The 15,395-nt window shown below is 36.7% G+C and overlaps 1 protein-coding gene across 7 annotated transcripts in view; it reads right to left on the minus strand.

Moving 5' to 3' along the window:
• MAP7 (microtubule associated protein 7) overlaps positions 1-15,395 on the minus strand; it is a 165,553-nt gene that overhangs the window by 31,129 nt on the left and 119,029 nt on the right. For 5 of the 7 annotated variants that reach the window (XM_036994672.2, XM_036994696.2, XM_036994665.2 and 2 more), the window contains exons 4-6: positions 8,575-8,738; positions 7,489-7,606; positions 3,853-3,963 (exon numbers count right to left, since the gene is read on the minus strand). In XM_036994672.2, the coding sequence (XP_036850567.2) occupies positions 3,853-3,963; positions 7,489-7,606; positions 8,575-8,738 (393 nt within the window). The remainder of the gene's footprint in view (positions 1-3,852; positions 3,964-7,488; positions 7,607-8,574; positions 8,739-15,395) is intronic. The other 2 variants (XM_036994681.2, XM_036994686.2) reach the window with 1 other exon arrangement.

The raw sequence follows: 15,395 nt of genomic DNA on the forward strand, positions 1-15,395 counted from the left end.
TGTATCGACAATGAAGTAAATGTAACCAAAAATTAAAGTACATTCCCAGAATAAAATCAGTGGGGAAAAGTGATTAGGATTAAATGAAAATCTTCAACAGAACTATGTTTTCAATAGACAAGAAAGGGAAGAAGAGAGGAATCCTCCCTTTTCTTAGATAAAATTCTGTAGGATGATTGGTTTAGAAATACAGAGATGGTTTATCATTGAAAGGACTTCATTCCCCCCTCGATTAAGAAGTTCAATTACTTTCCTTCTGTGAGTGATTAAGGCATCAATGAAGGAATATGTCTCAAATGAAGATCATTAAAAACTCTCTGAGTTGTGTTTAATACAAATTCAAAGAGATTTGTTTTATAGCTCCGACAGAGTAAATGAAAGATTTCTCTAGGAGAAACAGGACTCCACTTCCACCACATTCATAACCACACCCTGAGCAAGAGAGAGATTTTTTTTTTAGTAAAGGTTAGAATAGGAAAATTAGTTTATTGTTTTGTTTTTCATCTAGAGAGGTTTGATGATGACAAACTCCTGTCAAAAGAGGTATTAATTTTCATGAGACAACTCTATCGTGCTGATTTATTTAAACAGTTAAAAATGAGATACTGACAATTCTTCTACTAGACCATCCAAGACCAGGGGAGACAGATATTACAGATACTTGCACTACCACACATCCCCATACGCAGGAAACCACTATTCCGTTCTAGATAATGGGTGCCATGCAGACATCAGGCAACTGTTGCCAGAACCTGATTTTACATAAGAAGCAGGAAACCTAAATATTATATGAAATCTTTGATTTTTTAAGTGATGGCAATGAATTCCACTGAAAACAGGAAAACAATGACAAGAACTCTGCTCGGGTCAAACAGAACATGCCTGCGGGACAGAATTCAGCTTTAGGTCTACCAGCTGCTCCTTTTCTAGAAAAGAATGTATGGACTAATTTTAAGCAAACATAGGCAACTTGATTAACTTTTTGCAAACTCCCTATTCTTCCTTGAGAAAACAGCCAGTTAAGCAGGTAGCTTAACATTAAGAAATACACACTTTCAGTGCAAAAATTTCAGGTGGCAATATTCTCTCTATTGGAGCAAGTATAGAATCTCTTGGTAATCAGAGGTTTCCTTCAGCTTGGAGCATTTTCAGTCTATGTGATACTATATCCAGGTGTGATGATCAAAATATTTAGAAACTGGTAGGGCACAAGCACAGAGACAATGGATGCCACTTCTCAGCTCTGGAGGGCCTGGAGAAGTGGATATTTACCAACCAGTATGGACATACTTTAGTATTCTTAATAACCAGCAGAGCATTCCAGCGGAATGTCAACCTTGATAGTGTCAGAGCCGCGATTTAATACCAGCTTACGGCCTGTGTTGTAGGGCTCAAACAAATCTAGTAATGGTGTAAATCCTTTTAACAGATCTGTCTATAACAGCCTCTAATTTAATAATTTGATAAGAATGCCTTCTCATTTGATAATAAAGCATAGCCACCAGCTTCAAAAAATAGGTAGCAGAAAATAAACTAAATTACTTAAATTTCTAAATTAGAGAAGTACAAATTCAAAAGAATTTCTATTCTCACTAGCCCTCTCACTGTCCTACTGAGGATTTTCCTAGTTAAAAAAAAAATTCCTGGTGTATGGGAGCCCTTGGATAAGCCAAACCATTCTTCCACGCCTACCTTGCCCATCAGACCTGGGAACTGGTCACAGTTCTTTTGATCAGGGAGCAGTGAAGCAGAACTCCCACATTTAGTGCTCTCTCGCCTATCCTATTAGTCCAGCTTAGTATTCGATTTTATAGACCTGCAGTATGATTCAAAAGGCAGTTTCCTGATCCCAGATATGAGTAGGTTATTGAACTTCCCTTGACCCTTCCCTCACCCAAAGGAAGAGCGCCTGGAGTCAGCGCTGGTCTAAGGAAGGACATCCATGAGATTTGTTACTTTCAAAGAGCATGTGTTTTTATATTGCACAATAATTATTTTTTTATTTAAAATCATTTCAGTTATGTAAAACAAATAGTTTATCTTAAAAAACTTGATTTTTCCTTGATATATAAATATGTAAAATAAAACTTTCATTTTATAAGTAATTCAACATTCCATGAGAGTAAGACCAGGAGATGCAGTGCAGCCACATGGTTTAGGAGCAGCTATCTCTGTCCTAGTCCCTCTCCTCCAATAATTAGCCTGTAGCATAGTTAAGTCAAGCCCTTCACCTCTAGAGACTCTATTACCCCAGCTGGAGTAAATGAGCCATCCAACATATTTTTCCCAGTTCTAAGATCTTACTACTTAAGAATACCCAATCAGATACTATCATGCAGAACCTATAAGAGATCTTATTTCTAGTTGACACAGTGTGGTCATTCTATAGAAGCATGAATAGAATATTATCCGGTCATTGCCCATCTCCCTACTTCCAAACTTAACCCAATTTCAGTAATGGGACTATTAGGAGCAGTAAGCAAGGTTTAACTTAAAAGTACTGTAAAATCCCAGTGGTAGTTTGTCTTAGAACCAGGTTCACAGAAGTGTGAAATTAAAGTGCTGAACAACTGTCCAATTCCAAACAGAAGATGAATGGACAACTTTAAGAACAGCAGTCACATGCTCTATTTTACTATATATTAAGGAGATGGGTTTGAAAATTAAGGCTATTTATGAACGGAATTTTAATTCATAATACTTTTCTCTAACATATAAAAGACCCCTAATTTGACTATGTGTCTAACACTGACATAGGCAAAAAGAAAAAAAAAAAGTAATGGTTTAGGTTAAAAGGCAAGAGGAAGTTATTCAAACATTTACTGCTTTACGAGATTAGTTATAAGATGACATCAACACATAAAGTAACATGTTCTTTACAAATTGGCATAACTTTTATACAATACAAAATACATAAATATACATACACACATACAGAACATGCACACATTACATTCTTTTTAAAGACTATAAATACTGAATCTTTCCCAGTTTCTAAATAAAGCATTCAAAGTAACCATAATTTGTTACTTTCAAAGAGTATGTGTTTTTATATTGCACAATAATTGTTTTTTTATTTAAAATCATTTCAGTTATGTAAAACAAATAACTTATCTTAAAAGCTTGATTTTTCCTTGATATATAAATATGTAAAATAAAACTTTCATTTTCTAAGTAATTCCACATTCATGTACTGTAAATCCATGGGATGAATAAAACTCAAAATTCAAACAAAACATTAATTGGAGGACTATGGTTATTAAAAATTTTTTTAAAGGCTTAAATGATAATATTCTTGAAGTTAGGTCAAATCCCTTATGAGTAAATGAGTGGACAGCAAAAAAAAACCCAATCACACACATAAGAAATGCAGTAAGAAAGGTTTGTTAAATTAGAAATAAATTAGCAAAATGAAATCTACCAACATGAATCATGTAAAAAGATTTTTTTAGAAAGTCAAAAGCTGGAATTCCCAAAGTACAGATAAAAAGTCAGAAACAGTAAGACAAAAGTAAAATAAATGTTCATAACAAAGATTATTTGCATGTTGGTGGATAAGTGGGTGATTTTTGGAGCTGTAAACTCATTTATTAAAAAGTTGAGAGAAGCACCGCTTCCATCACTGCTAAATGCAAATCATTCAGCCAAGTTCTACAATGAGAAATGTTCTTGTTGCAAGGAAAATGCTGCTCAGCCGTTTATTGCTTTTTTAACTCTGAAGTTTTTTCTTCCTATTGAAGAAACGTAGGGAAAGCAACTTCAGATGCTTATTTTTAATCTGTAGACATCCACAAAAAAAAAACCATTAAGTAAATAACAGAACACTTTTTCTTGTTTTCCTTTTGACTGTACCTCTATCTGGAGAATTTAGCAAAGTTGCAGATGAAGAGGAGAGCCGCTTGCTAATGACGGGATCAACATGTTTCGAAAGATTCATGGTGGAAACTGACCGCCTGTCTGGATCTAAAACAAATGGAGATAATGCTAATTGACAGCCAGCATGCAGGATTGCAATTTCCCAGTTCACTGATGGAAGGAAAATCTAGGATTGGATGCTTTCAGCTCTATTACTAGATCCTTCATAATAGCACAGTGTTCTAAGTGGACATTTTAAAGGTAACTTAAAGGCTAGAAATAAAATTCATGTCTATAAGACAAAATAAATAACAACAGGGAAATTCAAGCATATTGTTATTAATACAACAAATGGATTGAAGATTAAAGGCAGGTCAGTGGAGAACAACTAAAAGGGTGGAAGTGGACTGTGAAGCAAAGAGGATCATCAAACGCCAACACCTTAATTTCCCAACATGGGAACAATGTGGGTAGTAATGGTGTTGGCAAAACAGAATGCAAACACTAGAATAGCAAGAACTCCAGGCTTTTCTCTAACATATAAAAGGCCCCTAATTTGCTGACACTTCTGCTTGTTGAGTCATTTCACTCAGGTTGTTTCATTGCTGAAAAATAGATGAAAAAGTAAGAAAGAAAAAGCAGCACCCTAGGCATGGAAAGGATGGCCACTACAGTATTTCTTTTTTGATACTTTACTTTTTATCATACCTCTGTCCTCTAACATAAAGTTTAGGATGCCAAGTATAGAATCAGCCCACGAATTTGCACAACACCACTGATAGCAATAAAAAGAAAATCAGAATTCTTTAACTTTGTCCATCCTGCAGTCGAATAATTTTAGAGTAAATCTTACAGGTTAAGTCAGAAGAGAAATGATAGCTATATAAAAGGCAAAAATCAGTTGAACTTGGAATTTGTACAGCAGAACCAAGTTGTGACTATGCTTGTTAGCATCTAAATCATGTTCCCTGAATAAAAAGGCATACATAAAAGTCTAAAACACTTCTTTAAAGAAGTAAAATAAAAATTAAAACCTATTATATTTATCTAAGAGGCTGGTAGATAGGTTTTGTCCTATAACAGTCAAAGTCAAAGGGGATTTGCCGTATTTTATTTTCTATTGTTAACTTCTTCTAAAACTAAAAACAAACAAAAATATTTCTTGTGATAGGTGCTCTCAAAACCCAGTTTCCATTGGTCTAATTAACCTTGGTAGTAAAAAATTTCACAGTAAACTTTTCTCTACAGCATAACCATTTCTGGCCTTTATTTACAGTGTACACAGATAAACAAGTGTTTCAGGGGATAAATAAGTGTTCCATCAACATTGGAAATTCCTCTCTTCTACTGGGACTCATGTTATAGATGAGGCAATTTGATCATTAAAAAGAGAAAATCCAAAACAATAACAACCAAACATTTCTGTGACTCAAATTTACACTTAGCTGACAGGTTCTTAGGACAATCCTAACATAAAGAAAATATTTGGGATAGAGTATCAAAAGGAAATCCTACTGATGAAATATGAAGGTCTACGGCACAACGCAGGATATCAAAAATCATTTCCAGGTGATTTTATAGCAACACATTTTCTCATACTGTTTTATATGCTAAGATTTGGTAGTGGTACACTGTGTCTACATGCAGGTCAAACCTGTGTAGTTAAGGTCATGGAGGCATAATGTGTATTAACATGTATTTACTATATTACTTAAGATAATTTTTAATCATTTTTTTTCTCACTGAGTAAAACAAATTCACAAAAGGATTTATAAAGAATTGGCTTAGAGTATAAAGTTTCATAAACCAGTTCTAGCTGATATGCGAGCAGTCAACACACTGATTTAATGTGGGAAAATTTCTTTTCTAGGCCCTCTCTGTTGCTCAGCAAACACTGACTGAGTGAGTTCCCATCATGAGTCAGGCATTGCTGTGAAGTAACGGGTATTCAAAATGAGGAAAAGACCTGGTCACCACTCTCAAGATCCAAACATCTCTATTCTAGTCTAACAGCAATTTTCTCTAATTTGCAGCCCTTGTAAAAATGGATTTTATCCAACATCTCACAAATACAACACGTTTCTCTTGCTCTGAGTTGCAGTGATAAAGGTTCTATGTTAAACTCTTGAGAGTGGAAGTAAGAATTAAAGCTAAGCCACTTTACTTTTCCCTCAAAAATGTTTCAAAAATCTGTGAAAGTATAATTCTGCCATATACATGTAAAATGTGATGCCAAGAAAAAGAAAAATAAGTTTATAAAAATATATACCATGACAGATTTTCTGCATGGAACACATATGTAAAACTATCCCTAGAATGAAAATGATTCTTATGATCACAGATGTGATATGTGTGCCACAAGGACCTCTGAGTCAAGAAAAAAAATCCTTTCAAATTTCATTTATTGTCATAGGAAAATAAGTTGTGGTAATATGCTTTTAGATTCTTTAAAATAAGGAGGCTATAGAAAATACTGAATTTTAGGAATGAAAGGGAATAGAGCAAACAAACCAAACGCCATAGTTATTTCGATTAAAACTAAAAGCACAACAGTGGTACTGACTTGGGGATGGGGTAGGGGAGTCAAATTGGATATCCTTTGGTCCCAGGTAATTTATTAGCTACAAACATTTTTTAAAGGTTTTATCCAAATTATCACTTGAAGAAAAAGGAAACACATCACATGTATTTATTTCAACACCTTTAAGTCACTGGAGTTGTACTATCACACTTAACAAACACTGTGCCATGTCCCAGATCTAGGTCTATGCAACAGGATATTAAGCATGCATTATGCTAAGGTACTTGAAGGCTCAGCTATTCATGAAGTGGCCTTAGGTCTGAGATGCTAGCTACAGGTCAGGCAATCAGCAACCACAGAGATGTCTGTACCAGGTTTTTTAGTACCACCAAAAGTTGTGAAGTGGTGGTCCAGGACTGCTAAATCGAGAAAGGTGAGTGATGATTCAACAAAACCACCTGGGGACAGAATGTAAGACAATGATTCTTCAAAGTAAATTAAAAAAAAAAAAAGGTTATTCGACTCACACAAATGAAAAAGGATTGACATACTAATTCAAGGTGTATTGAATTTACAGTACAAAAAGAAAGGCTTTCACTAGATCCCAATTTTAGTAAGATTTGATATCCATTCAAGATCAAGGGAATAGCTTTGACATCTACGACTATTTCTAACTTCAGAACCTTCACCTTCTCTTGCAAAGCACTTGTATCACACTTTAGGGTGAGAATACACAAGCTCATAGTATTGATTTTGTGCAGGCAATATTGCTATGATTCTTTCAGAGAAAAAGAAAACCTGTTCCATAATGCTAAAACCTTTATGCAAATGATTACTTAAAGTAATGTAGAGTTGAAACTGGCATGTTTATTTAGAAACACTGCATAGATTCTTCCTCTTCAAGGAATTTTTTAACAAAGAAAAGCAGCCTGGGTTAAGGGACAGAACCTCATCTTCTTACCTCCATCACCCTCTTATCCTCAAACAGGAGAAGCATCATTGGAGTTTATTTCAGCAGCATTTTTATTTTGCAAACATTGACTTAGAAAAAAACTAAATGCAATTTTACCATCCAGGGAAGAAATAGTGATTTTAAAAGAGTCACTGTTTACCTGCAGTGTGGATGTTGGGGCTTCCATGGAGCGGGCCTCCCCATGACCACCGGTTATGCTTCTGTTTTGGCTTCTGGCTCCTCTCCATTGTGCGCCGTACAACAGCTTCATGGCGCTCCTTAAATGGAACAGAGGAGGTGATGATAAGGTTCAACCTGGTTGTGTGAGGCTTCTTCAACTTAAGGCACAGTGGAGTGAGAGGTACTACTGAAATTTTGACCTTAGCACTCCTAATCTTTACCTTAAGGTCAGAGTAATACCAACCTGGCTCGGTTAAAGATACAACAGGCGCTTAAATGATCCTTATTATTACTACTGAGAGTGGCTTTCATTAACGCACATAAGCACAGCGGTATAAGTTTTAGCTCAAACAGATGCTAAACACAGGTGGTACCACATCTAAAATACAGAATTTAGAATCTGAGGATGTGGGAAACCCTAATTCCATGACTAAGTTGTATAACCTTGTTCAACTTGCCCATTCTGAACCTAAATTTCTACTTCTGCAAAAACTGATATAGAACACTCAAGGATTCAGTAAAGGTTAAATGAGACAATCCACCTGAAAATGTTTGTAAAAGCCCTACAGGGACCTCATTACATGGAGTGGTCTTGATACAGATGAACCTGAACATAAATAAGTTATAGGTCTAAGGTTCCATCAAGCCCGGGCCCTACGTAGGGGAATGGCCAATGTGAAAAGAACACGGGGTGCCCTTGATGGATTGTGTGGGACAGAGGAATTTAGTAAGGGAAGTTTGGTTGCCTGCTTTATGGTGCACAATGTAAACCTTCTCTTCTTTATGAAATCTTCAGTAAATTTTGTACTGATTACTAATAAAAAAATAAGTCTTGAAAAAATACGTCTATAAACTTTTCAAGTTTCTGTGGCAATAATCACCACCACCACACATTTTCTACCTGCCTTCCACACCCAACCTCCAACAAACTGTGACTATCTGGAAAGCTGACCCCTCCATTTCGTTGTGTGTCCGTCCCAGCACCTCCATGGGAGGGTTCACAGTAAGCGTGCGGCATTTCTGGGACAGACAAGCCTCCTGCTTCTGCCCCGGGGCCGCACCTCACCTTATCCTCCTCGAGCCTCTGCCTCCGCTTTTCCTCCACAGCAGCCCTCCTCTGCTCCTCCTTCAGCCTCTGCTCCTCCAGCTTCTTCTTCCGCTCTTCCAGGTGCTTCTCATAGTGCTGCCTGGCTCGCTCTTCTCTTTCTAACCAGATTATTTCTCTTGCAGCTTCATGAAATCAAACACAGGCAGGTGTAAAGCTTGAACAGTTAGGGCTATAAAAGGGGCCTGACACTGAACAAATATGGGTTCTTTCGTTTTGTATTAACCAAGCCTGGCCTCTGCTTCGCTCAGATTTTCAGGAAAAATGTATGCCTGTTAATTTTTAGGATAACTTAATATTGCACACAGTGAGATCAAAGAAGATGGACTGAATTCTACTCTTTGGGAACCCCTTACCATTCTGTAGTTTCAGATAGTACTACATTTTGTATATTATTACTATAGAATAATGCATATATCATATGCTCTGCTCTCAGTTCTCATATTGTTAGGATGCCCTCAAAACCAACAGTACCACATCTGTCTCTTCCTTTTTAAAAGATGTGATATCCTCCAAGATGGAAAGTCTGTTGACTACATTCATTTCAACACACATTGGTTCTCTGAAAGCATTCGAAGAATTTGAGAGAAAATCCCAAAGACTGATAGCTTAAAAGATACATGCCATGCCTCACAGATGTATCACACTGATTAGCTGAGCAATGTGAGGGACCAAGTAAGCATATTATTCACATGTGCATAGGACCTTGGATCTGAACAGCTCACCATCTAGTTAGATAAGAATATCTACAAGCTGGAAGAAAACACACAATTCAAAATGTATTGCTCAGTGATGGATTATTTCTTTTCTTCTTTACATATGCATGTTCCTTCCTCATTTTAGGGGAAGATATACCCCAGAAAACTATTTTAATAGGTTGCTTCCTTGAGCTGTGATAACACATCTTCAGTATTATCACACACTGCAGGCAAAAGCATCCAAATAAAGTTCAGAGCATAAACCTTGAGGATGTTAAATGGCATATAAACAAAAATATAACTTTTTAAGAGGAAAAATAGAAATTGAGAATATTTCAGCTTTCTCTGAATGTTTAATATTGAAGATTCTGAATTTCTGCTACCATTAAGTCTTTCCAAAGTTATTTTCTTGAGGAGACAGCTCCACTGAAAGGGCTCTTAATTGACTTCAGTTTCCCAGAAGCAAGAGGATGAACACAGTCCAGATGAGTCTGTCCTCCGACACCACGCAGGGTGCTGCAAAGAAGGCATGGGACGTGCGGGGAGGGGTCTGGGTTCTCCCAGCAGCTCCGCCCAAACGGCGGGTGAGACCTGGGACGTGTTCATTTGGGTTTCAGACATCAAAACAGGAGAAAACTGATCTTCAAAGTTCCTTCCAATTTTAAAAGCCCATCATTCTAAAGAAACTCTCAGGGCCAAGTTAAAAATTTAAATAAAAGCACATAGAATATGCACAATAAATATTTGCTGACTAAGTGAAAAAAAAAACCACTATAAGAACGTATGTTGAAAATAACAAAAGAATGTAATTCTAACACTTTCTTAAGATGCACTTACTGTGATCACACACCTCAGGCACCAAGAACGGATGGGGGCTACAGGCAGGGTAAAGAAACTGATTTGGACCCTGAAACCTGGAGATAGGCAGTATGATTCACTTATTTCTTTACTCTTGGCTTTCAAACACATAGTGTTTGACTTTTGTACCCTGTTTTGAGGAAAAGTTCAGATTATTTGAGGACACTATGTAGTAGTTCCCTTTCCTGTAAGAGATCCAGAAGCCAAAAAGATGAAATGTTTATGAAGTATTAAGAAAATAACTGGTAAGGTTAAATTTATAAAGTAAGAAGAGTTTATCAATTCACAGATTAATCTTCCTTTTTAAATAATGTTTTTCATCAGCTATTTTGATGATTATGAATATTTGTGATCATTTCCTTATTAAACTGAAACTCCACTGACTTCTAAAATCCTACCTAAACTTGGTCTTAATATCCTTATTTGGCCTTACTCTGTATTGGCTCCCCCAAATAGCCTTTCAGTTCTAATTATACCTGTCTCCTTACTACATCTCCCAAACAAACTACGCTCCCCCAGCCCCTCTACTCCCATTGTTGCCCTGTTAAGAAAGCTGCCATCATTTTTTTATCTAAACCAATCCAACCATTAGATCAATAGCCTCATAATAACAGTATATTTCTGAATCACCTTTGGAGGTATGTGTATGTTGAGATACTGGTTCAAATACAGATTCTTGGGCTCCAACCCTTATATTCATGTCTACTAATTCTAGGATGGAACCCAGTAATCAGTGTTTTTAACAATCCTCCCAGGTGACTCTAGCTGGTCTCAACTGGTCTACTGATGGCATGTGGAGGAACACTGCCCTTAAAGTCTTTTGTAGAAGCTTTGTCTTTTCCAGGGGCCACTGCTGCTCTTATGACATGTACCACAAACTTCAGCTTTCTCATTTCCATGTAGCAAAAGTCTCCTGCACCCTTTTTTTCATTCATCACTGTGCTTTTCACAACTTGAACCCATCCAAGGGTCATAATAATTACTTCCTGATTCATTCATTTCTAACTGTGGTCTTGGGCAAGTCACTTAACCTCCCTATACCTCACTTCTGTCAGGATAAACTGTGGTCAAACATAGGACCTTCCTCATAGACTTACTGTTAAGGATACAAGAATAATTACACTTAACATAGAATAGTTCTCTGAACTTAATGAACAGTCAATAAATATTAGCTATTATCACCAAGATTGTCATCATAATTTTGAGTCAGTTCTTAAGGTTGTGCTATATACATCGCAGCAGGGCTAGATATTATTACAATAATAGTTTTACCCCAAATAATCTTTTAGAAGAGGAATATTTCTTTAAATGGCAAACTCTTGAGTTCCACTTCTATTTTCTACCAGGAAGTGGAGGTCTTACTGCAGTGCCTTTAAACAACCATCTACTTTAAATAGTCATACAGAGAGTAGGCAAATGATGGTGAAACAGCAAACATGTGCATATTATTCAGAGTATGCTGGTGAATGCTAGGATTAATACCAAGTATAGATCATGCAATCTTTTAGATGCTTTCAGAAGCATAACACATAAAATATTTCAATTATTTAAAAAGAATTGAAAGTTATTTACTCTAAGAGGCTTCATTATTTAAAATATCCCTATGAATGATAGATAGTGTCAAAGTCTTAAGTTTTCTCATTAAGAAATGAAACCTTGGAACACAAGAAAAAAGTCAACTGCTACAGAACACATTGTGTCTCCTCCAAAATTCTTATGTTGAAGCCCTACTGTTCAGTGTGCCTATTTGGAGATAGGACTGTTAGGAGGTAATCATGGTGAGGCCCTAATCCAACAGGATTCCTGTCCTTACTAAAGGAGACACCAGAGAGCCTCCTGTTCCCTCTCTCCATGCTCCAAGGAAAGACAAAGCAACCATCTGCAGGCCAGCAAGAGACCTCTCATCAGAAACTGAGCCTGCTGAGACCCTGACTTTGGAACTCATCACCTCCAGAACTGCCAGAAGATAACTTTCTGTTGTGCAAGCCACCCACTCTATGGTATTTTTTTAGGGCAGCCTGAGCAGACTAATACCACGATTCATTATTTAAATTATTAACAATCACTAATTTCATAGAGGCAGTTCTATAAAAGAAGAGCCTGTCCATAAAAAGGAATCATGATGAATATTATCAACCTTTACTCTTGGGAAGTTATCACTTTCCCTGGAATCTGGGATAATACAAAATGAAATGAAAATCCACTGTAGTCCCTGACATACTGAACATTAACAAGTCAGTCCCATCCCTGAGCTGCTGCCACCAGGATTATATTTCAGTGACACCCTAACAGTGTATCGGTACCACATACCTACTCAATAAATGGAGGTAACTGTAGTGAGTGAATCTTTATGACAATCACACCAATCCCAGTCCTAATGCCACAGAGAGAACGCATCTAGCAGGAAGCACAGGGAGCACAGACTCTGCGGGCAGGGTACTCATGGGCTGCGTGGACTCACCCCACCAGCTGCATTCAACTGCCTGGGGCCCAGCCTGGCCTCTCAGCAAGCTTACATCTGTGTGCATGGAGCACGTGTTTCACTGCATATGAGGGGAAAAGAATGTGACATTCCAAGAACTGAGCAATGAACCTCTGAAACATACAGAGGTGTTATGTCAGTGTCTCATTAACATAAGGAAGGGCTTTAAGTGTCCATCAGTAGATGAATGGATAAAGAAGAGGTAGCACATATGCACAATGGAATATTATTCAGCCATAAAAAGAAAACAAATACTATCATTTGCAACAACATGAATGGAGTTAGAGGGTATTATGTTCAGTGAAATAAGCCAGGCGGAGAAAGACAAGTACCAAATGATTTCACTCATTTGTGGAGTATGACAACAAAGCAAAACTGAAGAAACAAAACAGCAGCAGAATCACAGACTCCAAGAAGGGACTAGCGGTTATCAAAGGGGAGGGGATGAGGAGGGCAGGTGGGGAGGGAGGGAGAAAGGGATTGAGGGGCATTATGATTGGCACACATGGGGTGGGGGGTGGTCATGGGGAAGGCAGTATAGCACAGAGAAGACACGTAGTGACTCTAGCATCTTACTATGCCGATGGACAGTGACTACAATGGGGTATGTGGGGGACTTGATAAGATGGGTGAATGTAATAACCACAATGTTCCTCATGTGAAACCTTTATAAGATCATATATCAATGATACCTTAATAAAAAAAAAGATATGGAAGGTTTTGAGTAGGTTCCTGGTTACACTGGGTATAAGAATAGCCAGTAATATGATGAAATCAGAAAATGACAAGTGATAACAGCTGATTTCAGGCCTTGATTCTGCCACCAACTGTGTGATCTTGAGAAAATCAGTCAACCTCTCTGAGTTCTAAATTAGAGGGTATGTATAAAATGATCTCTGAGATCTTTTCCAATTACCTTCCATGACAGTTTTTAGTTTTTTTCCTTTGAGAACATGTGTGGAATTATAATTAGGTTTCTTTTTGTTCTGATTTCTTTTTAAAAATCTATAGCTTAGTTTAATGATAATGGAACCATCTTAATTTCTTAAGATTTTATAAATGAACATGGTTATATAACATGTTACCATACAGGTAAACTGGTTGAGAGGTATACAGGAACTTCTGTACTATCTTTACATCTGATCTATAATTCTAAAATTATTCCTCAAAAAACAGTATTTAAATCAAAAACAATAAAAAAAATAAATGTATCTATGTCTGGATGCCACCCCAGATGGTGAATCAGAATCCTTGGGGAGGTGTCTGGGCATCTGTAATTTTGAAAACTTCCCCAGTGGTTCTAATATACCATGAGGGTTGAGGACTACTGTTTTTTTTTTTTTTAAAGTGTCATTGATATACAGTCTTATGTTGGTTTCAAATATACTACATGGTGGTTCAACAGTTACCCATATTATTAAATCCTCACCTGCTCTAGTGTGGTCACTGTCTATTAATGTAGAAAGATGTTACAGAATCATTAACTGCATTCTCCATGCTGTACTACTGTCCCTGTAACCAGCTTACATTGTGACTATGAATTATTGTACCCCTTAGTCTCCTTCCCTTTTCCTACCCAACCTCCCCAACCCTTCCCCCTTCACAACAACTAGTCCCTTCTCAGTGTCTACGAGTCTATGACTTGATTTTGAATGTTAAAATTTTTATCTTTATGCTTTATCTCAGCAATTATTGTGATTATAGATCCTCAACTTATGATGGGGTTACATCCCAATAAACCCATCGAAAGAAAATACCCTGAGTTGAAAATGCATTTAATACACATAACTGACTGAACATCATAGTTTAGCCTAGCCTGCCTTAAATGTGCTCAGCACACTTACATTAGCCTACAGTTGGGCAAGCTCATCTGACACAAAGCTATGTTATAATAAAGTGTTATAACAAAGTGTTATAATGTTATAATAAAGTGATGGATATCTCATGGAATTTATTGAATATTGTACTGCAAGAGAAAAATATAATGGTTGTATGGGTGTAGAATGGTTGGAAATGTATCAGTTGTTTACCCTAGGATCACATGGCTGACTAGGAGCTGAGGCTGGCTTCTCTGCCCTGCATCATGAGAGAGGATTGTAACATATATTGCTGGCTTGTGAGAAGATGTAAATTCAAAATTCAAAGTGCACTTCCTACTGTATGTGTAGTGTTTTCATGCCACTTTAAAGTTGAAAAATCCTAAATCAAACCATCATAAGTTGGGGACTATCTGTACTAACTTCAGATTTCAAAATAAAATTAAAAACAACAAAAATTTAAAAAATCTCAAGCAACCAAAACAAATATAACTAAGCCCATGCACAAAAGTCCTTCAAAAAAATAAGTAAATGGTAATTATTCTTACAAAGTTTTCCCAAAGGTTTTATCATCCATGGATTCATCTAAAATTTAGTTGATTCTACTTTCATTTAAATTTTCAAATAATTTAATTTTCACATAACTATGAAAACACTGATTGACTATACATGCTAAATAATAACTACTCTTAAAAAAAAAGAACTCTCATGGCTTAACCTAGCTCATGAACTCTATGCAGGGGGTTGTGGAATGGAAAAAGAGCAGCTTTGTAGGAAATCCTATTTCATTTAATAGTTAAGAAATGGGAATGAAAAGGTAACCACAGAAAGGATGAAAGCACAACTTCCAAATTAATTAGGGGAATTAAGGAAGAACCAGGACTTGCATCAAACCAACCTTATCCTCTATCCCTATACCACTAACCA

This window comes from Manis javanica, chromosome 13, assembly GCF_040802235.1.
Source record: "Manis javanica isolate MJ-LG chromosome 13, MJ_LKY, whole genome shotgun sequence".
Classification (NCBI taxonomy): domain Eukaryota; kingdom Metazoa; phylum Chordata; class Mammalia; order Pholidota; family Manidae; genus Manis; species Manis javanica.